The sequence below is a fragment of the Cyprinodon variegatus genome, unplaced genomic scaffold (assembly GCF_000732505.1).
Source record: "Cyprinodon variegatus isolate N-32 unplaced genomic scaffold, C_variegatus-1.0 Scaffold154, whole genome shotgun sequence".
NCBI lineage: Eukaryota > Metazoa > Chordata > Actinopteri > Cyprinodontiformes > Cyprinodontidae > Cyprinodon > Cyprinodon variegatus.
Genome location: NW_015150607.1, coordinates 1,160,919 through 1,188,278, shown reverse-complemented (window position 1 = coordinate 1,188,278; position 27,360 = coordinate 1,160,919). Strand labels below are relative to the sequence as shown.

Here is a 27,360-nt window from a genome sequence, read left to right as displayed (position 1 = left end):
GGATGGATGGATGGATGGATGGATGGATGGATGGATGGATGGATGGATGGATGGATGGATGGATGGATGGATGGATGGAAAATAATTAAATACATATTTATGACCATGTCTATTTCAGTCTTAACCATACCCCCAGGAGATGCTGTCTTTAATTTGCAAAACCATTCATATTTGTGACTTTATTTGAATCTACATGCTTCCATATTCCTGACACTGTTGCTAAACCTGAATTTCCCTATAAAAAGAGAGAATTCTATTGTATTCTATCCTTATTTAGTTTATTCTTTTGATGTTTTCTGGTATGATCTAGAGTTTATTAATATAGTGACTTTTAATGCAAAGTTGACAATGCGAGCCAGAAAGAGAACAAAACAAGCAACAGAAAACCAAAATGGATGCTTACTTTACTGTAAGTCACTAAATTGCCGCTCTTTGAAGCAAATATAAAAATTGGTCTGACCTTTACAACAGGAAAATGTTACCATCTCAGTCTCTTTTAGACTGTATTTATCTCCACAAGGATCTCTTAGGATTTCAGCCGATGCTCCTACACAAAAGATGTGGACAGTAGGTTATAAATATGAAGACTCTACTGAAATGTTCTTATATTCCTCACTAAATCGTATACTGTGATCTTTATACTGTATTTTTGACCACAATCAAAAGAGTATTTACCTTACTGTTAAAGAGTAAAAATACCAATGAATAATTAGGACAACTCTTTTGGGTCTTAAGATAGTAGAAAAAAGAATATGCTGTAACAGTTCCATCATTGCTTTATATAACTGAGCATTATGTCACTTTTAACCTCCTGCTGCGTCCCAATCGTGTTATGGAGATGTAAAACATTTTTCCAAGTTGCGCACTTTCATTCTCTGCTCCCCACCTCCTATTTCCTTCATCCCATCTGTATGGAAACATTTCACCATATCACATTCTGCAGTAACACAGTATAATGTTGCTTTTTAAAATACTTTGTATACGTCAGAATGGAAAAATGGATTTAACAATAAAAGTTGTCCAACTGTGTAGTCAAAACAAAACCACCTTGTCCTACCCTTTCTTTGTTTCCTTCTCTCTCTTCTCTAGACTCTATTGAATCTAATAATAAGCACCAAAATTTAATTGTACATTTTAGATTAAAGTATTATACCTGGAAAGTACTGTTCCAGATTCTGTCATCTGTCACAGATGCAAAAGACTGACATCTAGTGGAAAAAACATATTGTTGCAAGTAAAGCAAACGTCATGCAATATGAAATGTTAAGTAAATCTACGTTCCAACTTATGTTCTTTGCATTTAGGTAATTTCACTGTATATGTGACATCACATCAATTGAATATGACCAATGTTTTATTCTGATCGCAACACTGAAATATCAATTAGAGTTGGAGAAATAGGGGCTATAGAGTTATAAACATTACAGAGTTCAATAAAATGTGATTGAATGTGTTTCTACTACTGTGCATTACGGACTGGGATACAAGCTTCACTATACCCCATATTTACCTGTGAGTGTTAAAGAAACCATAGCTTAGTTTCAGATGTTATTAATATGCAGAAGTTTATCTTATTTTTTCCCCTCTTGAATTTGTGTACAATATTCACATTTGTGTGGAATCTGTAACATGTTACAAAATGTTACAAGACATAGGCGTACCCCATCTTCAGTTTCTTCTGGGTTGCAATGCCTCTGTTCGCTTTGGCTTCATGCATTACTCGGCAAAAGCCTGTTGCTTGAATTATACAGCTGTGTCTTTCACAATTTCAACATCTGGCTAAGAAAATTCATAAGGGAAATGGAAGTGCTGTGAATAAAATAAGCTTAGTGTGTCTTAGCTGCTGGTTGTCTACTCTGTATTTGCATGCTTACTCCTGGAGGGAGTTTTGTATCTAAATCACAAGTCCTTTAAAGGCACTTTTGGAAGCATTTATCATAATCCTCTGGTGATTTAAGCAAAGTAAAACTTTAAACAAATGTTGTCTAGGTGTTAATCACAGATGAATTGGTAATACCAAAGAAGCTCACAATTTTCTATGGTCTAAAGTAAACATGTTTAATCCTAATGTGTCTAATAGGGAAAGAAAGACTGTTATTTATTTTTATTTTTTTAGTTTAAAAACGATTTCATTTTTCACAAACACAAAACTACTTAAAACATCTTAAAGAAAATGAGCAGAACAAAGACCATCTTATATTAATCTTCCTCTTGACACGAATAGTAAAATCAATAATAATTTTAAATATCTGACTGCTAAACACTAAAACAAACAGCTATTTTAAAATTTCTTATCTTATATAGTTCAATCCAAGGATTCCCTGAAGTAAAAGCTTAAATGATTATTGTTATTTCAGCAGACATTTTTAAAAGGATTTTTTTATTTTTTAGTTTTTCACTGTTTCCAGAGAAATTATTAAGTGAGACATGCTGACAAATCTTTCTTGTTTTCTTGGATGTGTGGGGACAGAATGTGCTTTTTATTGTGCGTTGTTTTAAAAAAACAGCACACAACAGAAAGCATAATATTTTCATGTTGAGAGGTTTGTTGGTTTTTTTACCTAAATGTGGGAGTGTGAATCAGCCGTTGAGTGTAAGACTTTTTGTAGCCATTTTTTTTTTTTTTATTTGGTGTTCAAAAACAGAGACCAGAAATTGATCTGAGAAAGACGTGACTGAGTTTAGTGAAAATCTGAACAATGGTGTGTGAGTGTTTAGTATTTTGCTTCTGTCTAAATCGAGGTGTGAGGCTTACTGATTTGGGACTCGACTTTGATTCAGAGATGTTTGTGCTAAGAGGTGGACGACAGGCAAGTTGAGATAAGCATCTGGGCATCTCGTTTTCTCTGTCTCTGTTGCCAATCTACAGTGATGATTGTCTGAACACCATGAGACACATAATAAGCCAAAGGAAAACACTTGGAGCATTGCAACTAGAGGAACCATACTATGTCATACTATTACCAAGTATGGCAGTTATTTTGGTGCTCTAAGCGCTGGCTTGATGAAGTTAGGAAATGGGTAAAATGTAATTCAACCTGGAGAGACTCACACATAAAGAAAAGTGGCAATAAAAGAGATTTATTGTTAAATTTGGAATCTCTTAGGCGCTCAGACCAAGCTTGAAAATATGGAAGCTGCGAATGGTACCTAGCCTGGATGAGCATTGTAAGATTAGTATTAAGGTTGTGTTCCCCAGGATCAAGGATGGACTGGAGAAGAGGAGAAGGAAGCTGAAAGGAGTTTAAGAGCATGATGGCAGAGAGTGGATGTAGGGAGGGGTCGAAGCTCAACTGAAGAGTCTGTGGACAAAGGGCTTTAAGCAGAGACTTACAGGATGGTTGGCTGAAGAAGAATGAGGACTTGATGGTGATTATTTGGAGAAGAGGCGCATAGGGAGATGATTGGATGCAGGTGATGCTGGGCTGAGTCTTCCAGTTTGAATTTGCATCTAAAGTTCATCATCAGGACAAGGCCCATCTTCACAATGAATTACCGGTAGCAGCACATGGAAAGGAGTGGGACAGTAGACACAGCACAACACAGGACAACAAAAAATATTCTAAGATAAAACAAATTGCAGAGTGCACCTAAAGTGAATATAAAAGATATCTCCTGCAAACCCGATAGGTTCATATAAAATTGAAATTTGTGTTTTTGGTTTTTTTAAGCTGCGCTTTTATAAGGTACAACAAAAAAACTGTTGAAATGTATGACAGCAGACTTTGTCAGGATTAGTTTAGAGTTTGTAACAGCAGTTTGATTATTGAAGCAGCTTCATTAACTAATCAATTGATTTGATTTATTCTGATTATTGAAATAATCATCAACCAATTTGGTAATCAGGTAATCCTTGGCTGAGCTTCCTCCGCAGGGTGGCTGGGCTCTCCCTTAGAGATAGGGTGAGGAGCTCGGTCATTNGACCCGGTTCCGGATAAAGCGGGAGACGACGAAGGACGAAGGTAATCCTTGGCTAGAGTATTCACACAAACAGGTAATTTGAAAAAGTACAAGCCACTCAGAGCAGACAGCCAAAGCTGTAAAAACATAACTGTTCAGAGTCCAGAACTCCTTACTGTATATGACATATATTTAGGTTCTGTACAGGAAAATCTCATATTAAGCATGTTTTGCTATCCGATTAATAATTTCTATATTGAAAAAATATTCACAGATCAATCAATTAGCAAAGTAATTCATTAACACTCTAGTTCAGACATGTTTGATGCTAAATTTGCTCAATTTACTCAATTATAGGATTTTCTAGGAGCAATAAAAATGTGACTATTCAGTTAAATCTGAGGGAGCTTTTGATTGAACTTTCTTTGGAGGGAATATCTTCCTACTATTGTCCATTTAGAAGTTTATTTTCATTTACATATTCAATTGCAGTCAAAATATGGAAATGTGTGATGAGGTTGTTCCAAAACAGCTCCTCAAGGTTATTTTTTGGATTATCAGTGAGCCCTAGGGCAGCTGTGGCTACAATGTAGCTTGCCATCATCAGTGTGTGAATAACTGAATGTATTGTGGAGCACTTTGGTCTACTGTAGTCCTCTGACTTGAAGAAGCGCTATATAAGTACAGGCCATTTACCATATTTTAGTTAGCTCTATTTGCTGTTTTAATTTGGAAATAGAGGGATAAAATTACACTGTTCTCATGCATTTAAACCACTCCTTACTTCACTTACTTAATGATCCTGCCATCTTGGTAAAAAAAAATCTGATTTATTTATAGCTTTATTATATACTGTTGTCCCACATTATTTCATATAGTAAACAAAATCCAACACAGAAAATAATCTAGCCTTTGGATTCTGAAAAAGTATGTTTGTATTAAAATTAGAGGCCTCTTCTGCGATGTAGCCCTGCAGAATTATTAGTGGCACCAGTATGTGAATGATGCTTATGTCCAAACAGTGACATGTTCTGGCAGGTTAACTGATTTAGTGCCACCCTCTCACTCTAAGGTCTGCAGGTCCGCTTCTAATGGTGCCTTTTCATCACATCGGACACATGTCGGCCTGTAAAATATTGGCTGTAAGAAGCTTCGATGTTGTCATGTTTCTGTTTGACTCAGTGTCGGGTCTGAAGAAACATAATACAGGCATCTACTGATGTCATGAATAAGAAAAAACTATCATAACTGACTTTCTTGTACCATGTTGCAGAAGAATTGCTATAACAAAAGCATGTAAAACAAAACCCAAGATCAAAGTGAGAAAATACATTTTCTTGGACTAAATGTTCTTAAACAATAACATCACAGCCTAATTCCAATGCAAAATGTGTGTCTGTATCAGACACAAAAAGAAGTTATCAGCTTTTCTTTATTTTATATGTCCCAATAGATTAAGCACTGCTATTTATGTGTATTAGTGTAAGAACCATCTGTCTTCCAAAAGCAAAAAGTGGATTAGCAGAGGAGGAGGCAATGTACACAACACAACAAGCTAGAAGAGCTCCCAGGCTTAGGACCTAGTGCTGTCTCTATGCAAGAAATCAATGCTACAGCAGAAAAGGTTCAAGAGCTGGGATAAGAATTTAAATGTTTTTATTAAGTTTAACATGCCACCTACTGGCCTTGAAAAAAAAAATATATATAATGCTTTTTAGGAATTCTTGTCTGGATGGGATTTTTTTTATACTGTCGAGCAGTTTAAGAAAAGCATCCTTAGTAGTATAGATGGTCTCAAAATAACCTGTTCTCAGGTTAACTTTTTACAACAAAACAGATTGGTAATTGGCAGAAATTATATCTAATATCTTTGATAACTGAAATCTCCATAATCAGTTGTAAAGAATTACAACTAACTAATTTTGATTTGTAAGGAATAACCTATGTTTGCATAAATATTGGATTACTTTATATATCTGTCACGTTGGAAGTTTGTTTCAAAAGTAATCAGTCATTTTTAAGGCGTTTGAAAGGGGCTGTATGAAAAAGATGTTGGACCTACATCAGCTGACTTCTCTGGATATGGAGGAGCTGCAGCTCTACCCGGATCCTCTTCTGGATGACTAAGCTCCTCACCCATAGGTTTGGGTAGGAAAGCACAAAAACATTTTTTATTTATTTCAGCTCTCTCTTCACCGCAAAGACCGTTGCAGCGTCCAAAATACAGCAGCATCCACACAGATCCGTCTATTGATCTCCCGTTCCTTTCTCCCCTCACTCATGAATAGGACCTCAAGATATTTAAGTCCATATGAGGCAGGAACTGACCAGTGGAAACCTACCTTTTGTCCACATACTGCAGGAGATTGGCACCAGCCCCAATGAAACCAACTGACAAGAAATAAAAGATGGACTGAATCAATTACAGAAATCTAATGAAAAACTGAATAACAAACCAAAATAAATTGATATTTGAAGATATTTTATAACATAAGGGAACAATGTAAAAATAAAACACTTCAGTGCTGAACCACAAGGGGCTTCTGTTTATTAGCACGTGAGGTGAAGCTGTGAAGAGAAACCAATGTCCAACATAGAACGTTTTAAGTTATTTAGGTAGATGGTCATCAATCCATAGGGATACGGGAAATAATTACTCAGGTATGACTGGCAATATATATTTTTTCTTATTATACTCTTTGAAGTTTTGATTAGTTTGTAGAGCTGTATATTGATGAACAAAAGGCTAAATAGTATTTGTGTATGTTTACAATGATAAGCTAATAGGAATGCACTGAGGTCTTAGAAACAATTTTTATGAAAGAATGTTATAACCAAGGTAACTGTGTTAGGAACTATTTAGATGATGTTGCTGCTGCACTAAAGGAGAGTTTAAATATAAGTCCATACTTCTACCCTCTTTTGAAAGTGAACAGTCTTGTACGGTCGTTTACTACTATTTTTCTTTTGCTTGTTTTTATTTTTTTTTCCTTGAATTTCTTTATAGATTATATGTACATTTGTTTAAAAAACTAAAACCAAAAGCTCATTAATTTTCTTTGAAATTACTAAATAAATAAATAAATGCCACTAAGACATTTTTTGCCATCAAGAGAATTGACAAGAAAAAAATACCACAATTATTGTATGTTCAGTTACTTACTGCAAGTTTAAAATGGTAAATGGCATGTACTTATATAGCACCTTTTTTAAAATCAGGAGACTTGACCAAAGCGCTTTACACTACATTCATTCACCCATTCACACTCACACACTGATGATGGCGAGCTACATTGTAGCCACAGCTGCCCTGGGGCTCACTGACAGAAGCGGGGCTGCCGTACTCTGGCGCCACCGGGCCCTCTGACCACCATCAGTAGACAATGCAGGTGAAGTGTCTTGCCCAAGGACACAACGACACTGAAACTCTGAGCCAGGGCTTGAACCGTCAATCCTTCGATTTCAGGGCAAACTCCTACATCCAACGCCACTGTCGCCCCATGGTGCTTGGTGAGGTCAGATACCTTAGTTTGTCTTTTTTCCTAATACTACCTGACCATGTAATCCTGTTGTTACTTTTAGCTTTGTTGAACCATCCTATGATCAACAATGAAAATAAATTTGACAGATCCCACTATTTATTTACTGCTTGGTAACAAAACAACACCTTGGCTATTTTTATTGTGTTTATCTTTATCTGTCCATGTTGAGAGATAAAAAGAAGATTACAAACCCGTCCATAAGAGACAGAAAAAAAAATCAGCTGCCAGTAAAATGAATTGAAATTGACCAAAAAAAAATAAAATAAATACAAATTTGAAGAACCCAGTTTTCAAGGCCAGACAAACAGTGGGATTATTCAAAAGGGGTTTACTTATAACAGGCGGATCTTCCGATCTGCAGTGACAGCAGCTAGGGTGTCTATGACTGGAGACTCTAGTTTAACAGATCATCCATTGCCAGAGAACGGAGTAGAATCCAGCAGGTGGTCAGCCCCGGAGAATATGCAGGAGTCCGATGTCAGGACAGGGACACAGATAAGACCAGAACAGGCTGGTTCAGACTTCAGGCAACCCGTTCAGATGGGAACAGACAGGATTCAGTGGTAGAGAGGCAGAACGGGTCAGGATCAGGAAACCAGAACCACTATGGTACACTAAAAACCACTATCTCTACTGAGATCAGACAGATACAGGCAAGCTCAGTGGTAGAGAGGCAGAAAAAGCAGGATCAGGAAATCAGAAACACTATGGAAGGCTAAAAACCCCTCTCACCACTGGCCAACGAGAACAAGCACTAGAAGAGGAGCAATAATCTATCTCTGATAGCTGGGACTGAGCAGTTTAAATACAGGCAGGAGCAGGTGAATCAGATAAGCAGTGATGAGCAACCTAGCAGAGTTAGACAGTTGAATGGAATGAGCATTTAAGCCAGCGATCAGCTCCAAGATCATGACAAGCTCAAGCTCCAGCATGTCCTGGATCTTCCATGAGGACTCATTTTTAAGCACAAATATATGTCTATCAATCTTTTTTTTTCATGTCAGTACTTTGTGTTGGTCTTTCACATAAAAATCTCCAAAACCTACCTTTAAACTTTGTAGTTGTGATTTACTAAAAGGGATTATTTTTAAGAGGTGTGAATACTTAAGCAAGGCAATGTACAGTATGTCTTCAAGCACTAAAACAAGGAGAGAAATAATCATTGCTGGCTAATGCTACAGTAGCTCTAGTATCCAACAGAGATTCTATGTGTCTTTTTGAGTGTAATAGGGAAGGAAGGAAAAAGTGTGTGATTAGAAGGAGGTAAAAATAGTGACACTAGCCATGCTGTCACTTAGAGCTGAAGTGTGCAAATGACTGCCATCAGGTTTAAAAGTAATGCTGAGCTACTGCTCTGCTCTCTTTAGGATCTTTGTAGCATCAAGGCATTGCCCAGCCTTTTAGCCAACCAGTTCTTGTCTCAGTCTACACAATCATCAGCACACTGCATTCATGGAAGATGTTGCATTTTAAATGAGGACTGAGTGATGACACTAAAAAGCTATCAATGGAAAAGGGGACATCAGAAAGTCAGTACATGCAGTCATGTGTAAAGCTTTTAAAACCAGAGCAGAGTTGTGGTCCATCGAGATGTGGTCCTTCGTTTCAAACCAAGGTACAGAGGGTCAATCAAGGACACTCAGAACTCCACCTCCTCCAAATGCTCCTGAGAAGAAAGTTGTGTATGTGGTAAGAGGGTCTAAATCTACTTGCAGCTAAAACGGCGTGCCAGCCTGCAACTGTCACTTTACAGCAGAGCTGCAGAGGATTTGGCAGCACAAAAGATGTGCTGGAGCGTGGACAGATTCTGGAGTGGGATAAACAGTTTAGACGTACACCTCACTGTCGGATGGCAGGAGCCTTGCTGCAACAGTCTGGAGATACGGTCTGACAGGGGAGGATCATAATCTGACTTTCTGAATCATCAAAATAAGGGGGGTGGGTTGGGAGGGGGGCTAGTGAATAGGACAGTCCTGTGCTCTTTTGTCTCACTCCTGCATCAAGAGTCAGTCTACGCCCTTGGCATGACTCTGTGTTCTGGTGGTCTGCAACACCGTGGATCCAGTCTGCAAGGATGGATTAAGGCTGAGCATTGCAAGCGCTGCTGACTGATGAGGAGTCTGTGAGACGGCCACCCATTCCTCCCCTCCCTGGTCCCCTTCATGCCGTGTTGTGGGCTGGGCCATCGCCGGAGAGCAGAGCTTCCATATGTGAGTTTGTTGCTCTTATCCTGATTTATCACCGGGGTTAGAGGAAAGAATAAAAAGATGATTAAGCAAAGGTTTTAATCATATGTCGACTAATAGTTGAGATGTTTCCTTAAAAAATAGTTAAAAATAGATCTAGCAGGAATAATTTATAAGAGATTATGCTTCAAAGAATCAGCTTTCTTAATGTTATTTACTGCTCTGTGATGTAGATGGTATCCTGTGACAACTCAAAAATCTTGCATCATCGAAAAAAAGATGTTTTTTTTGGGTCTGTGCTAAAAGTTTTCAGCTGTTCTCTTGCTCATTGCACCCAACCAGATATCATAAATGTTTTATTCTAGGCTTTGAGCAGAGAACTGAGATAGTGACCTACTTGCACAGATCAGCATCAGGCTGAACTACCCCAAACACAAGCTCAGCTGACATTTACTTCAGTTTTTTCCAACTATATTTTGTTTGTTGATGTCTTAAACAAGGTTTATCTTGCTGTCCGTATAAACCTTCTGACAGCAAAGAATTAGAAATTATTTTTCTCCTAAAATGTATGTTTTTAAATTTGATCTACTCTTGCTATGCTCTAAAAAATGGGCATACAATGCTTTACACATTCATTCTCTATTGCTGCAGAGAATGATTTACTTTGTTGGAGTTCACCACTAGATGGCCATGTTACACTTTCACTTTATTTCATATGAAAGGAGCCATACTCAGTGCAGAGGCATCAACAAAACAGCTGTAAACAGGCATAATGTCCTAACATCAACAAAAAGGGAGGCTTATATTTTCAAGATGATTAATTTTCTTAAGTTAACACTTAAAATGACTCATATTGGCTTTTGAGACGGTAGCTCTGCTAGTACAGGAACACTGTGTTCCCATGACAGACCACAGTCTTAAATTGGGATAGCAGATTCCACATACAGTCTGTTCAAGACAGTAAAGCATCGCCATCCATCCATCCATTAAATCTTTTTTCTTCCTCCAGTTTTTGCTGTTCTCATATGTAATGGAAATGAGAAACATGTTGGAGCCTCATTAATACTAAAAAAAAAAGAGTTCATGTTTCCATTTCTCCTGACAGACCGGGTGAAACTATTGCACGGTAATTTGATGCTTTGCTCTGTCCACAAATGTAGCTGTTATTTGTGTCGTCAGGGGACTGAGAGTTATGGTTATTTAATTCCTCAATATGTACTGTAGAAATTTACAATAAAGCGGACTTACTTACGTACTTAAACTCTGTACCGGGGCTTTTTGGATGGCCACTCAAAAATATCACCCTTATTGCCCTTAAGTTATTTTGTAACTAATATGGCTATATAATTAGGGTCATTGTTCAGTGAAAGATGTGAGTGTGTCTAAGTTGAACTTTCTGATTTCTTTATTTAATTTTCATATTTCGACTAAATTATCTCTTCTAACGATGCAGTCAATTGTTTTTTAAATTCACCTGTCCTTTCTAAAGCAAATCTCCACCACCCACAGTCCTTCCGAACTTGCCCTGTCCAAATGTAGCGATGGTCATTATAGTCAAGCACTGCAGTTTATCTTCTGTCAAAGTGAAAGTCTTTGTCTCTGAACGCATTTTAGGGTTACTTTTCTATAGTAGGAGTGTATTCTTCCTTTCTGAGTGACTTTTCAGTCCATGCTGGAATTATTTTACTGACTTTTTTTTTTTTTTAACCACTTTAGTACATCACTTTCACAATGTCTTCTGATGTGGAAAGACATGTGAAGATCTCTGTCTGATACAAGCCACTTGAATATTATAGGTCTACTTAAGGATGAACAAAACCTGATTCTCTACATGATTTCTTGACTAATTTGTTTAGATTTTTCTATGATTTCATATAAGGAAGCAGTTTATTTGAGCTGCTTTGATAACTACACCCACAGGTCCACCTCTATTAACATTGAAATTAGTTTTTGTTCTGAAATGCTTGTTTTACTGCTTTATATGCAGCTGATGCAGTATAAAAAAACAGAAAATATATATTTAAAAAAAACCTTTTATTTGAACCTTTATGACTAAAACATTAATTGAGGAGCAGACTAACAATTCAGTACTTCAGTGCCAATGCATCTATGAACCTGTAGCCTATTTTTCCTAAATGTACTTCGGGTCAGAAGTTCCAGTGCTGTTGTGGATGTGACGTCAAGCGTGAATTGGGTCCAGTCTGGCAAATAATCGAAGCGTTATATTCAAGATGGATTTTGCTGTTACTATGAAGCAAACAGCTTCCAGGGCAACTTGGACAGCAATGGCAACTCCAAGTAAGGTGAAAAAAAGCAACAGCAAGAAAAAAATACATTAAGTTCAAGCACGAGCTACAAGAGCAAGCAAAAAGGTGCTGCAGTTTTATGTTTTGGCCACAGGTGGCAGTATCATTAGAAAACTCCGTAATGTCTCTTTAAGTTCCTCCTTTCCCCATAATTTTCCCTGGTTCTTTTTCCTAATATACGTACTTAAATGTTAAGTGTCTTAGAGGTTCAGCAAATAAAAAGAGATTAAAAGACTAAGGCTGTTTTTCCAAGAGGTCATCCTTATCACTATATAGGGCACTGTATAGTGGTTACGCCATTTTAGATGAGTGTCCGAACATCTAGTGGAAGAAAATGTAGTGGACTTGAAATTTCCCACAATGCACCTTTAAAAGTAGTGATTATCTATGGTCACTAGACAAGCAGATGTATCTTCTTTGAGCTGAGAGCTCTCTTCACAAAGCATTATGGGATTTGTTGTCACAGTGGCCTGCTGTTGCCATACTGTAGCTGTTGCTCCGCGACAGCGGCGACTAATAGCAAAGATGGCTCAGGCACCGCGAGGTGGAGGCAGAGTTACATAATCAAAAGTAGTGATCATATGTCCCAACGGTCAGTTAGCTGAGTTCACTATAAAGTCCACTATGTAGTCCATGCTCTATAGGGACTGAGAGATTTAGGGGTTAGGGCGGACGTTCGGACACACCTTATTAATCTTTTTTAAATTAAAGCTTCAAAAACAATTACATTTATGTGTTTTGAGTTCTACACAGTATCTTAAAAAAGGCAAAAAAAATTCTGTCAAATGTGATTAATAAAGGGAAAAGTCTACATGGAGATGTTTTTGTTTTTTTTATGCTACCAGCTCTGTTCAGACTCCTATATTTTGGATAAACCATTTAGATTTATGATACATCTACTGTTCAACTGAATAAGCTTTTTTTTACTGATGAGTGGATTTGTGGCAGACCATATGTTGAAATGCAACTAAAGAATTTAAAGTAAATGAGAAAGGGGTTTGCATGAAATCAAATGTCAATCACTGAGCAGGAATTTTGGCTGGGGGTAGTGCATGACTAAACTAGAATGGCCCCCCAGTTGCCGTGACACGGCTCTGTGTCCATGACACCCATCTCACATGTTTCCAATATGGGGCACCAAACCACCGTTTTACGTCTGAAATGGGGCAGAACACAATTCTGCTCTGGATGGAATGTGGAACACGGAGACCCGGCCGGATGGGACTCCGTCTAAAATACTGGGGAGCCAATCCCAGACACTCCTCACGGAAAGCCGGCTAATTGAAGACAGCAGGTCTGCTCTGCTCCCCAATTTGTATTCAAGGTTCTCCTCTTACCATGAGGCAGACACCAGGATCAGGTAATGAGGTTTCTGCAAAATCTGCTGAGATGACTTGAATCCAGCAGTCTATTCAAGGACCCCACCATAATTTTTTCCTTCATCCATTACATATCTAAACTTGATTTAACCCTTTTCAGGGTCATAGGTGACTATCTTATATGTCATAGGGCAAGAAATGAAGAGGGATGACCTTGTGCTATATAATCACACTATCATTAAGTCTCAATGTTGGAGCCGACTCATTTGACACAGTCAAGACAGTAACACTTTTCCTGGTACAATTGAGTAAATGCTGATTTCCCAGACTATGGATTTTTTTTTTAATTAGAGCTCCCATGGCAAAAGTGTGAGCTGGAATTCCTAGTTTTTTTGTTGCAGTGGGAAGCACGCCCGGTGAGGAGTGTCCAGCCAGCACAGAGTCGACTGCAGGGTTTCCTTGGCAGCATCTACACGTTCTTTCACTTTTCCAGAGTATGTAGAAATTTCCGGAAACCGAGCAGCTAATTGGTCACAAAGGCCCCTCAGGAATGTCTTAGATTTTAGTAGGGGATTTTTTTCTTCATTGCCATTGCATAATGTATCACGTCACCGGAATGGAAAGTGTGATATATATCTGTGGAGGAAATCACAGCGTATAGCTCAGCTCAAGCCTGGAAACACTGATGTCAATGGGATCATGCTCACTAACCGTGTTGTAGTTACGACTGTCTGAGTTTGGTACAGCCTCACTGGTTTGGAAAAGTGAACTAATGTCTGGAAATTTTACATTTTTCATCAATGTATTTTCATACTATACCATTCATACCAATATAAAGTTCTATGATTATTAATGGGGTTTTTAATGTTTTCGGAATTTACTTTCAAAGGCAGATTATAGTTTTATCTAATAACTCCATGAGGGTCTTATGAATGTGTTGGCACTTAGGGCTAAATGTTGTTTTACTTATTATCTCTTTATATTTTGCTATCAAAAGTCAAGCCTTTGCTAAATTTAAAACAGTCTTGAGCTAATCTTCTCCATCTTTTCTGATGTTCTCGCTTTTTTTAAATTTTTTTATTTTAGCCATTAGGTGCCCCAGTTAAATATCTCTGCTTTGCCAAATTAGATGTAAACTCCTTTTACTCTAAATTGTTTCCAAAACTGTCAAGAATTTAGAATAACAACTTTATCTACGTTGTTACAGGCAAATTCATTCTATACACAAGGCTTCCAGCAGCTCCTGTTACAACTCCAATTGGAAAAGCATAAAGCATTGAGGAAACTTAGCACGAAATTTGGGTAACCCGGAAAAATTTATTAAAATTTTTTGCATGTGTGCCTACTGTACCATTTTGGTTATTCCCTGGCTGCACAGTATCTGCTTTGAAAGACCAAACCAGTTCACTTAGTAGGGTTAGAGTTGTATTGTGCAGGCAAAGATTTGCTTAATTTTCATAACTTTGCTCTTACAAGCCACCATTCCTTTTGCAGTTTCTTTACACAATGTATCTTTTATTGCATTTTGTCTTATGTTTAATTCCAGAGAAATGTTTATTATGGTTAACTATTAAAAAATGTAGCCCAAGGTGTGTGTGCATGATTATGTGTCACTATTAGTATTCTGATTTGTTAGGGCTTTCATCCAATGGATGATTGACCTGTGTTTCCAGAATTAGCCGTACCAGCTGAGCCAAATGTGACAACCTTGGAATTATATCTCTATAAACCAAGATGAGTTAAATAAGCTCCAGTGATCTGATATACCAATAGACAATGGAGAATGATGGAGGACTTTACTGCTTTTAGAAGGATAGTTGTATAGCTAAAGTAACTGAATGCAGATTTATAAACTCCCACATTTCTGCATATAAATAAATTGGTTCCATGGATGGCATTAATTGTGCCACGTGTCTGCTTCCCATAATGCTTAATATTGGCTGCTATCAGCAGAAAACAGCTGCTCTGAGGGCTAGTGTGCTGTCATCATTTCCTTACACTTGGAGTTTTTGGCAAAGCCTACTTAGAAATGTCTTCTTTAGGTGTCATAACATTATATAAGAACACATGTAATTAGAGGGAAATATGTCAGCATATAGTCTGGTGTTTGTTGAGCTATAGTATTCTCTACATTTTTTAAATAAAATCTAAATTATGCTTTAGACTTGAAACAATATAAAAACTGCTCCCATCATTCCTTTTTATTTTTCCCAGCTTGTATTAACTGAATGTTAGTAAAAGTTGTGATTTGCTGGCTTTTTATAACCTTCAAATTATTCTGTCTAAAATTGTGCAGTTTTGCTGACTTAAGAATATTGGATATTATACCTCAGGCACTCACACCCAAACTGAGCATCACTGGAAACAGGAGCAGATGTTGGTTCAGTCCAATTAACACCAGTGGAAAGAGGGCAACCTCGTGCACAGGAGGAAGGGTTGCTGGCTAATATGTATACTAGAAAATTAATTAGGTTGACAGACATACATTACGAGCTGTGTTAGTCCTTTGTTACGGTAAACAATTTTTTTTCTTATTTTCTACATGAAAATTAGAGTTCTGTGCGATTAAAATTTCTCATTTAATACTAATTTTAACAATTTTTTTCATTAAAATGTTTGAAAATTAAATTAGATTCCTTAGTTAAACATTTAATGCACTTTTTTTTTACTGTACACATTAGGTAATTAACAATGCAACCATACCATAAGCTGCAGGCACACATGTTTTGTTATACATAGGTAATAACTAGGTAATGAAGTCATGCCAAGATTGTGTGATGCATAACTCCTCTGATTTAATTCTCTCACAACTGACAAAATATTCAGCATATCTACCATAGAGGTCCTTGGAAGATACCAAGTAATGTTTGCCCTGTTTCTTTAATCTATGGATTGAAGTTATGTATTAATATTCTATTTTTATGCTAATAAAAGAACCTTGGTACTATTTGAAGGCAGATAAATACTTGTAGATGTAGATGAAGTCAAGCTAATATTGACAGATTTGAGTTTTCAATCTAAATTTTTCTGCTCTGAGCTAAAGTTTATTTCATAATCGACTGAAGGCCTATGACTTCTTGACCATTGTTAAAAATTCGTTTTTTTAAAGGCACACCATGGACTTGGTGACCTAAATAGCTGACACATATGAGTTATTTTAAATGATTCCTCAGGACAATACACAACACTTGACACTATCAATGCTACAAGCGGTCGCACCACCATTGGCCAGGTCATGTGACCTGGAAGAACGTAGCGCTTTACTGCCACAGGCTCTTATATAGTAATGGAGCTAAGGTTTATGCTCTATTTTTCCACCTGCTCAACTACTCGTTATTATGGAAGCCAATCTATGGAAGCCAATTTCCACCACATGAAAATGTCAAATAGAAAGTCATAATTATGAGATATAAAGTGATAATTTCGACTTTCAAAGACATAATTATGAGAAACATAGTCATAGTTTTTACTTTCAAAGACTAATTATCAGATATTCGGCTTTCAAACTTCTATCTCATGATTATGACTTCGAAACTCAAACTTATGATTTTGAATCTCACAATTATGACTTTCTATTTTGAATTTTTTTTACATTGTCATGTGGCGGAAATGTGCTTCCATAGCCACTCAATGGCTGCAAAAAGGGTAGAAATTGTATAATTTTTACTTGCATGAAAATTAAATACTATTTTTTCTCTATAGACACCACATTGATGCACATCTCTTAACTTTTGTGAAAAGTCAGTTAAAGGTAAACCACATATCCACTTATAAATGTTATTGATTCCTTTTTTATGCTGGATTCAGAATCATTGGGTCTGTCAAAGATCCTGTAGCCTATTTTCCTTGTTATTTATGTAATGTAATCTTTTGAAAAAGCAGCTCAGCATAATTGTTGCAAACTAAGATAAAGAGAATTATATTAGCATATAGATACATTTTACACAGATTAGAATTAAAGTTAATGAAAGAAATCTAATAAACAGTCAGTCCAATTAAACATCAACCGAAGAGATTTAAAATTTTTCCTTCATGTGAATAAATTTGTTGGGTTTTTTTTGTACTTCTGATCCTGGATTATATTTTCCAAATGAATTAGTGATTTAGTTGGTCTGGTTTGTTCATTTTTTTATTCAAAATATGCAGCTTAGACAGTCAAACATGTTATTGCTCTTTCTGCTTCTCGGTGGGACATTATGAGCTTAATGCCATTATGAGAGCAATGGGATGACCTCAATATCCTGATGTATCCTTTTTTTTCAGTTTTTAAGGTTACATAAAACATACTACAAAAAGATTTAAAATAAAATGCTATTGTTCCAATTACTTTTTGGTGTGTTGATATATGTGATAAGGCCGTTTTTGCTGCCGCTGATCAACTTCAGTTAAGTTCATTTTTTTTAAATCAGATTGTTACAACAAGGAATTTTTTTTTTTGTATTGTCTATGACAGGATGGTGACAAAAGCGAGTGAAGCAGGAATCCAGAAGGGAGGAGATCAAAGTCACATTTATTCCTTGTGGTTAAAAGATTTAGTATATCAAGATATTATAAAAGACATCAAAGGGAGAGCTGCTGGGTTTTTATTTATTTATTTTTTTTTTTTTTATTTCTTCTAATATCTTTCCTGGTATTTGTCTCTTAGTAAAAGAGCACCATGACAACAGATAGTGGTGAGGTGAGAAAATGCACCCTTGGGAGAGTGTGAGCAGAACATACTGGAGTGTAATGAGTGGGAAAGAAATCTAGTCTGGATTACCAACTTCATTTTTTAAACGATTTTTTACATGATTTTAATTTACTAGAATATATCTATTTTGTGTAAATCATGCAGAACATAAAGAGCTCTGTTCCCTCATACTATCCTGATCCTGATACTTCCATAAGCTCACCCTCGGGAACTGGCCGCAGTGATCCTCTCTGTGATTGGGCACATGCTGTGGCTCATGAGGGTGGGGTTAAAACAGAAAGGATGCTGCATATTAATACTAAGCTTAAATTCATAACCAGTTGTTCAGGTCACATAACACTGGCAGCGGGAGGAGACTGAACGTTTCTATAGTTTGACTATTTCTGCCTCACAAATGAGCCAGAAAAAGCCTGCAAACTTTCTCATCATTACATGCAGTGGGACTGGAGACTTGACAGATGCAGGATTCAGTTAGAGAAGATGCAGTTGGCGTGTGGGTTTGCAGGGAGGATGATGACCTATGGCTGAGCTTGACGCGCCCCCAGCCATCACCTTTGAACCGGCGTCCGACACGCCCAGGAAGCAGGTTGTAGGACATATCTGCTGAGGACCTGGGCTCCTCTTGCAACTTTACCTGCTTGCACTTGTTGCCATGATCAAACCAAACAAAAATAAAAATGTCTCTTGGGTAAGTGATGAATCCTTATATGAGTTTGGCCTTTTGTTTTGAATTCAAGATTAAACCTTTTCTCAAAAGGGGCTTAAAATCCCCATATTTAACATTTTGCATCTTGAGCGACATATATATTACTTTAATTTTTAATTAGAATACTGCCATGCATTATCATTAATTTCCAATGTTTTTGAACCCACTGGCTATTCCAAAGAAGGGCTTAAAAATGTAGGTATTATATAACTAAAATGTACTACATGTCCACTTTATGAAATGTATTCATTAAGTCTGCTAAAAAAAAGCTCATTAAATAAAGAATGTGGACTATACTGAGATGATATTTTTAAGGCAAACTCAGCTCTAAGAAAATGCTTACCTGTTTGGTGAAAACATAAAAACTGACATTAAATAATGACATCAGTATTTTCTGTCATAACATTTTTTTTTACATGTGCGTGTTTGATATCTAATTCTGTGCCAGTGCAGATGGATCAGGACAGATTATAGTAAGAGTGGCTTTGCGAGGGATGAAATCAGCTACTTTTGATGTGTGTGGGCTGGGGGGGTTTGGGGCAGGGGGAGCATTGGATATAGGATTGAGTTCTGGTTTACCATTGGATACACTTCCTGTCTGAATTTGTTTGGAGATTTAATCTTGTTATAATTTATAAGGAGGCGCACTACCCCTAGCTTTTTTGTCATGAGCATTCTGTTGAGTTACCCTCAGCTTAAAATCAACCTACACTAAACTAACGAACAAACTAAAAAAAAAGACATAAAAGTGAATAGACTCGGGGATTACATAAGTAAACAAAAATAAACCATGATCACATTATTTCAGGATCATGAAGCTTAAATTTAACCAAAATGTTTAGCATTTTGAATTGTCATTTTTGTGCAGCATAGTGTACAAATGGACGTGCACATGAAGACGTACTTATCTGTTTTCCTCCGGAGGGAAACACTGCTCCACTTTCACTCAACCTATCCATATGGCGCATATGTCATGCTGCTGCTTTCTGTTTCCTCAAACTGAACCTAATATTCCTGAGCTTTAAAGTTGAGGTAATTCCACCTATTGAGTTAGTGCTACAGTCTCAGAAGCAAAGTGTCTTGGTAGATGTCTTTGTTACTTACACAAAGCCTCTGTCTATCGATTCGCTGTTTGTGAGCCACATATAACGATGCAAAAAGCTAACGCATCCATCCATTCATCCATCCATCCATCCCTCCACACATCCATCCATCCCCCCTCCGTCCATCCATCCAACCATGATTCCATTTAATCATTCATTCATTCATGCATTCATCCATCCATCCACACATCCATTCATCCATCCATCCATCCATCCATCCATCCATCCATCCATCCATCCATCCATCCATCCATCCATCCATCCATCCATCCATCCATCCATCCATCCATCAATCCATCCCCACATCCAGGCATCCTGAATTCAACATCTACAGTATCCATACATACATCCATCCACATATCCATCCATGCATCCATCCATCCATCCATCCATCCATCCATCCATGCAAGCATGCATCCATCCATCCATCCATTCATCCATCAATTCATCCATCCATCCATCCATCCATCCATCCATCCATCCATCCATCCATCCATCCATCCATCCATCCATCCATCCATGCAAGCATGCATCCATCATCCATCAATTCATCCATACAAAAAAAATATAAAAACAAATATTTTAAAAATCTTATAAAAACAACATTCTTTTTGATACAGGAATATTTTGTTATACCACAGCCATGAGATAATTATGAAACAAAGTAATTCACCATTGTATTCATGTAGCTTAAAAAAAAATCTCTCAATGTTATTTTTTTTATAATATTGGCAGGATATGAAGATCATAGGTGCATTTTAGAGAAGCCTGGTAACATTATCACCACGCTGACAGTAGCTCTTGAGGACTGGATCTGAGTACCCCTGACCTATAATATCTCCCCTAACAGCTCGAATGAATAATCTAACCATCTAATCATTTGTGGGATTTTACATGATATTGGCCATTTACAGTTGTTACAGTTTCAGTTCTTCTGGGAAGGCTTTCCAAATGGTATAAGAGTTTTGTTTCCAGAAAAACTGAGGCCAGACATAAGACTGTCACAATAATCAATCTATCAAATTGTGACACTCAGTTTTTGGGTTGAGTCATAAAAACTCAACCACATTTAAATAATTCTTCCACGTCAATCTTACCAAAATTACAAATTAATTTTAGATACATTTTAGATCCATCTTTCAGATTTGTAATCTCTACGAGGCATACCTGGTTAAATAAAAGTTCCATGCATACATATATACATTTTAAAGTAAAACAAAAAGAAATAAATTTTTTCTCATGTCAGTTTATACATTGCCATTATTTTCATCTGTAGAAACTTTTTGGATACAGCGACTCACCCACCGAGAGTATCCACTTGTCGGTCCAATAAGCCTAATGACTTTGAGGGCTACATTTATAATCACTGGGGTGGGCCATGCCAGGCGGATTAGAACTCCAGATGGTGCTGTTACTGACTGACAGTCTGACCACAGGAGCACAGCTGCAGGAGGTCACATGTTTTACAGCAGAAGTCCAAGCCGCTCAGCATCACGGTGACACTGGGGCTGAATGTTACTGCTTGATGTTGAGTATTGTCAGTTTTAAGGTTGTTCTATGTCGGTGTGTGCATGAGTGTGTTTATTTATTTATTTGCTTTTTTTCCGCTTTATTTGTTTTCAGGCAGATTGGGTTTGCCTCTGAAGGTTGAGTGGACCATGCAACAGATGTCATGCTATCAAATTAAAGCTTAATGCCAAGCCAGCTAAAGAAAAACACTGCAGGGCTAACCATGATACTACAGAGCTTAAACACTTGGTTGTATGTGTGTATGTGTCAACTTAGTTTGTCAGTGTGTGATCTGCCTCACTGTGAGACTCTTCAGTTGACTTTACTCCACACTGACTTGAAACATACAGTTGGAGGAGCTCTTCAATATGCTAACTGCTCACCTCCTCTGCTATAGGTTTCACCTCAGCTGGGAAATAAAGTCATCAAGACATCTTTTGACTGAGAATGAGTTTTCCTCTAATAATGCCAGGTGTCAGATATTGACAACCCTAGGTCCCGGTACTCTGAACAGCAAAAAACCTGGACTTGCATAATTTATGACTGTCGCAGAGGAGCGGAAAGGCAACACAGGTGTTCTGGTCGTTGTGGGAGAACCAGTATGTCAAAGAAGAAAAAGGTAAAAAAGAAAAAAAAATGGAAAAACATTCTTTAAATTTACAGCTTACTTTCTTTGCGGGGTTTTAGCCAAGTCTGTGTCTCTAGATTTTGGGTAACAATGGAGTTCTTATATTGTACTTTCTATGCTGATATGTGTTTTTTTGCATCACAATTAAAGGGGGTTCTGCATGAGGCTATTCCTTAAAACTTAGCCATAGCATATTTTTTGACTAGAGTGTTACTACCCTGTTGTTGGTGAGAGACAAACGGCAGGGTCATCTTTCTGTTTCCATGTGCAGATAACTCACACAGGTCCCAGAGCCACAGGCTTGTGCATCTAATCCTCTGTTTAATCATTCAGAGAATTGTATGGCTCTTTTTTCCCATATGCTCTATATAAGTGATGTACAATGCTGGTGGACCTTGCCATTTAAAATCTTTTTAAATGACAAGGTATCAATACCTTTACAAAGGTATTGATACTTCTTTAATTTATTTAGACTTGTTTTGGGCTAAAATTACAAACTTGAAATTTTTTGCTTTTAATTTCCTTGACACAGTAGAGAGGTGATTAAAGCCTTCGCAATTAGCCCCCGTGTTTAAAAGCACATGCACTCTTGCATAATTGCACACAAGGCTAATCTACCCCCCCAGGTGTGAATCTGATTCTTGGTCTCAAAAAGGCAGAACACAAGATGCGCCATTTTTGTGTGTGTGCCTTTATGTGTATGCAGAACATACACTGATGACCCAAACATGGAAAATTCCAGGAGGAGAATATCAAAATGCAATTCCTTACACTTGCAAAGTTATTTATCTAACCTGAAACAGATTGTGGGTACAATTCTGGCATCTACCATACTGTTCTCATCATATGGCATGCTGGATTATAAAGTGTTGCAATGTAGCAGACTAAGGACCCAATATTCAACCAGACACAAATTACACTGTTAAACACTTTTATCTAAATAAACAATTTATCAGCAGCAGGAACAGGAATCTCTTGGAAGAGAGATCAGATTAATTGCTTGGTTGGATCTTAATGTGATTTGAGCAAAAACAAATAAAGCCACTAATCTTCTCAGAATCTGTGAGGCAGCAAGAGACTGAACTTCGGTTGTACAACAGCTCTCTGAATTGGGCTTGGTTCTGTGGTGATGTCACTTTTGTCTTGTACTACTTTGAGGGAGAGCATGCTGATCCCAAGAACAGATAGGGACGGGGGAACAATCAGCAAAACAGTTTGATGCGGATTCTCCGTCTTGGTTTTGGGGCAGAAACAGGGTAAGAGCTGAGAGGTTAGAATAAGATGGAGTTTCCTGAGGGGAGGGTGGGAATTGCTAGTGAGAAGGCAATATCAGGTTGGTGTCCAAAAATAAGAAAGTTCAGAGTAGTCCGGTGATGGCTTGTAAACTGTGAGGCAAAAGGAAGGTCGGTCTTAGGCCTGAAAGAAATGCTAGACTTCTACTCACTGTGAAGCTTTCAAATAATCTTGCAGTAGTGACTGGTTAGCAGACTGGTTATATAGGGAGGAGTGCAGGTGGAAAACATGATCCCTGATAAAAGGAGGTGCACAGGTGGAGTGAATAAGTAATCAGGGTGACAGGGCTGGACCTGAGTGTAAACTAACCAAAGCTGTTGCCAGAAAGAACCCCATCCCCAAGGGTGGATTCCAGACAACTGTTTATGTTGATCAGGCAAAATAACAGGATGGTCTGTTTTCAAACTTTTTTCATAAAGCTCAATAGACTGCAAAGCACAGGTCATCTTCTTGCTTTCTCCACTTCCTTACCATTGATTCAATAATGTTGATTTATTTAACAGCTGCTCTATTCCTACGTTCTTCTGCATGACTGATAGCCTTGAGTTTGAAGTCTGCATCAAAACCATGTCTCTTGACAGTTGCCATTTTGAGGTCAAGCCCATTATGTTTTACGCTCCTGACTATGGCAGCCGTAATGCAGCAAGCACTGTGCATTTGTAGTTTGCTGAAGTTGTAATGAAACAATCACACAAAAGCACGTTGAGGTCAGTAAGCACAACCGGAATTAATACTTGTATAATGTGCTCTGAATTATATGAAGTATTGTCAGAGTTGGAGAAATTGTAATGCTTTTAAACATGCCTTACAATGCAAAAAATTCAGTAAACATGTTTAACAGTTTGGAACAAACTCACAAACAGACATGTCTGCAGTCATTGAGGCAATAAGGGGATGTAGGTGCAATTATAGACGCTACATGTCATTGTATCTATGCATGTCGGAACTTATTTGGACTGTCAGAAATATGCAGGTAGGGTTCATAAAAGGAATGTAATTAAAGCAATAAGAAAAAACATCATGACAATGATTTTACAGGGGTTATTATTGTTATTTAATAATTGTACTTCCATCCAGTATGGAAACTTTGTTTTCATACTTTTATTTGTAGCACTGTGATAGAGTTATCTGGGAAGTACTATGCAAGTAATATTCATTATTATTCGTGTTATTTTTCCCACCAAGGAGGTTATGTTTTGGGAACGTTTGTGTTTGTTTGTTTGTTTGTCTGTCTATTTACAGGATAACTTGAAAAGTTATAAAAGAATTTTAATGATTTATTAATTTCTTTATTTATTTATTTTTTTTCCAAAGGTGCACCTCCAAAGAACAACCTATCACATTTTGGTGATGATTCTATGGAAGAGGATTAGGGCCACTGAATAAAATTTTAGTTAAATGTTTTCTACATTTTATTTCAGTTTTATATTGGAAAAATGTCAGAGTTTTTTTCTCATATTAAACTGAAATAAAATAAAAGAATCTGTAATATTTTTTTTTCAGTGGCCATAATCCTTTTCCGTTGGATCCACATCATAATCTGGATGCAGGAATCTCTTTAAAGGATTCTTTAACATTATTTGGTGGAAAAAGTTCCCCCTTAAAAAGTCCAGAAGTATTATATTGTAGATAAATACACATGAAAGGTGAACCATGCCCAACTCTAAGTGTCGATCTGCTGATCAAACAAGAAAATACAGTGAATGAAGATGGTAAGAGCAGAACAAACACCAGAGGCTTCAGATACACACCGTGCTTTATTTATAAACTTATGAAAGGATTTTAAGGAGGTTGTTACCAAAGGTTTACCTCATGTCAAGGAACAATTGATTAAAATTTGGTGATGATTACAAGGATAAAAAGTAGCTGTAGAAGGCAGTTGTTTTCACAGAATTGTATTTCAGAATATGAGAAAATGGGGCTAATATTTTTATAAATTTTTTTTCATTCTAAACTTGTATCCATTTTTAACTAAATATCAAAGTTTGAGAATCTAAAACATGAAAATGTTTTGATTATTTCCAAATAATCAAACTGCGTAAATGCATTCTTTCATGAGGAATCGTTATAGTTTATCAGCTTTTGCATGGTGATTGCAGCTAGTAGGAAAATGGCCCAAAAAAGGCCACGTGTATGTGCATAACAAAGCTCATTTTACCTCAGATTTCTGCACGATATTAAAAGTTGTTATATAAAGACATAGCTGTTGACACTAAATTGCATCAGAAATCACAGTTAATTTCCATACACTCAAAGCTTTTTCACCAAATCAATTATAATACATTTAAAGAAGGTCTAACGTGATGCAGAATAAAAGTATTAATTTTACTGAAACAAAGGAAAAGAAAACGTATATATTGTAAATAGCTTTTGATAGGTCCAAAATATATAAATATGTATTTCTGGTTGCAATGCCAACATTTGGTAAAGGGTTCTACATGGATAGGTATAACAGGCCAAAGTAAAGAAACAGAGCTAAGGCATTGCCAGATTGTTGCAGCTCGTTGATAGAGTTGAGAATGTAAGCATTAGCATTAGCTGACCTGGCAACCGGCTGGCAAACAGGATGAAACATAGTGGGAGAGCTTGAATGAGCTATTTACTGGCCGAGAGGGGTTGAACTGGTAGCTATCACCTTTAAACACCATTTACCTCTAAATTTTGTTTGAGCCCACTCTCAACGCTCACAGGTATAATTTAAGCTATAATTATTGTGGATTTTTGCCTTTCCCGTAATCTTAAACCTCGATAAGCCAAAAAGGTCAATAAAGATGTAGATCTCATTACTTAGAGTCAATAAATACAGAGGGAGTTGGGAGATCAAATGGATGCACACAATTACCTTCATTGTTATCCTTGTGTGTAGGGCTTTTTAGCTTAAGTTCATCTAAATAATTTTGCTTTTCTGTTCTGGGGAAAAGACTGTTTATAATATCTCTCTAAGTATTTTTTAATTAACTAAAATCTCTGTGAAACAAAAGGAACATTTACAATGTTTTAAGGCAAAAATGTGTAATCCTAAAACATTGATCGACTGATCATATGACTTTGCTTGATAGCTAAGGTCTTTAGAAGATGTCTGTGGTTTATGCTTTTCCAAGACTCACTATAACCAGAGAAAATGCTGAATACCTGTTACATACTTCACAAACCACCACTAGCTTTCATCAATGAGAATAAGTTAAACGCAGAAAGAATTTATTCGGATTATATCATATAGTTCATGATGGTTGGCTTCTTTTAGGTGCATAGCTCTTTGCTTCGTGCCATCATGATTACTAGGTCAAGGAAAGTTGCACTAAGGTAGGGATAGGAACAGCCAGTGATGCCTTTGGTTTCTAAATAACACCACCCACTGAACTAAAAGAGAACAGCATTTTTCATCATAAATTTTCCATAGGTCATATGGCTGACCTCTCAGTTATGTGCATTATAAAGACAAACAGTAGAAGTATTTTATCATTTTGGGTTTTTGTGAGTTAAAAATTCAGAAATGTGCAAATATTTCCAACGTTAGTGTGACAACCTCTACATTAAAGCCAATGAATCAATCTCTTTGGGAGAAAGATAAAAGGGCTCTAATAACCTGGTTGCATAAGTGTGCACAATTCTTTGTTGAAGCACACTTTGATTCAATTTCAGCATTCACTCTTTTCGAACTTACATCTATCAGTAGCTCTTGTGAATCTTATTAACTATAATAAAGTTAAGCTGACCTAAGATTATCTTTCTGACATTTGCATTGTTTAAAAAAGCCACATAAAGTTATTTTGTTGTAATGGGAGGCTAATGGAATTAGGACGAGTTTCAAACAGCAGATTATATCAAAAGCCCCTCAGATGTCTACAAGGAAACTGAAGATTAAGACATTTTTCATCACTAATGTGAGTCTATGTAGACATCCAACCCAGTGATGCATACTTCACCAGAATTAATATAGTTGTTGGAGATGGCACAGCCAAAATACACAACTAAATCTCTCGGAAAAATATTTAAGACACCTGAGGAGAGTAGTGGATCTATTAGATTCCTCAGAATCTAACAGATTAGGTTTTTATACTGTTAGATCTACTGATGTGGATATTTGTATTTTAATTTCTCTAAATTGAAAAAAAACGTAAGCTAATGTTATGCAGCTTTGAACAGTATATATCTTTTTATGTGTGTATGTGTGTGGG

The 27,360-nt window shown here is 37.0% G+C and overlaps 1 protein-coding gene across 3 annotated transcripts in view; it reads left to right on the top strand.

Annotated features, from left to right (window-relative positions):
• Positions 1-27,360, top strand: part of cacnb2 (calcium channel, voltage-dependent, beta 2 subunit) — a 90,370-nt gene that overhangs the window by 10,955 nt on the left and 52,055 nt on the right. The window contains exon 1 of one of the 3 annotated variants that reach the window (XM_015377486.1): positions 18,319-18,631. The exons of the other annotated variants lie outside the window; for them this stretch is intronic. Within the exon in view, the coding sequence (XP_015232972.1) occupies positions 18,596-18,631 (36 nt within the window). The 5' untranslated portion in view covers positions 18,319-18,595. Of the gene's footprint in view, positions 1-18,318; positions 18,632-27,360 lie in introns of those variants that run through there. 3 annotated transcript variants of the gene reach the window in all.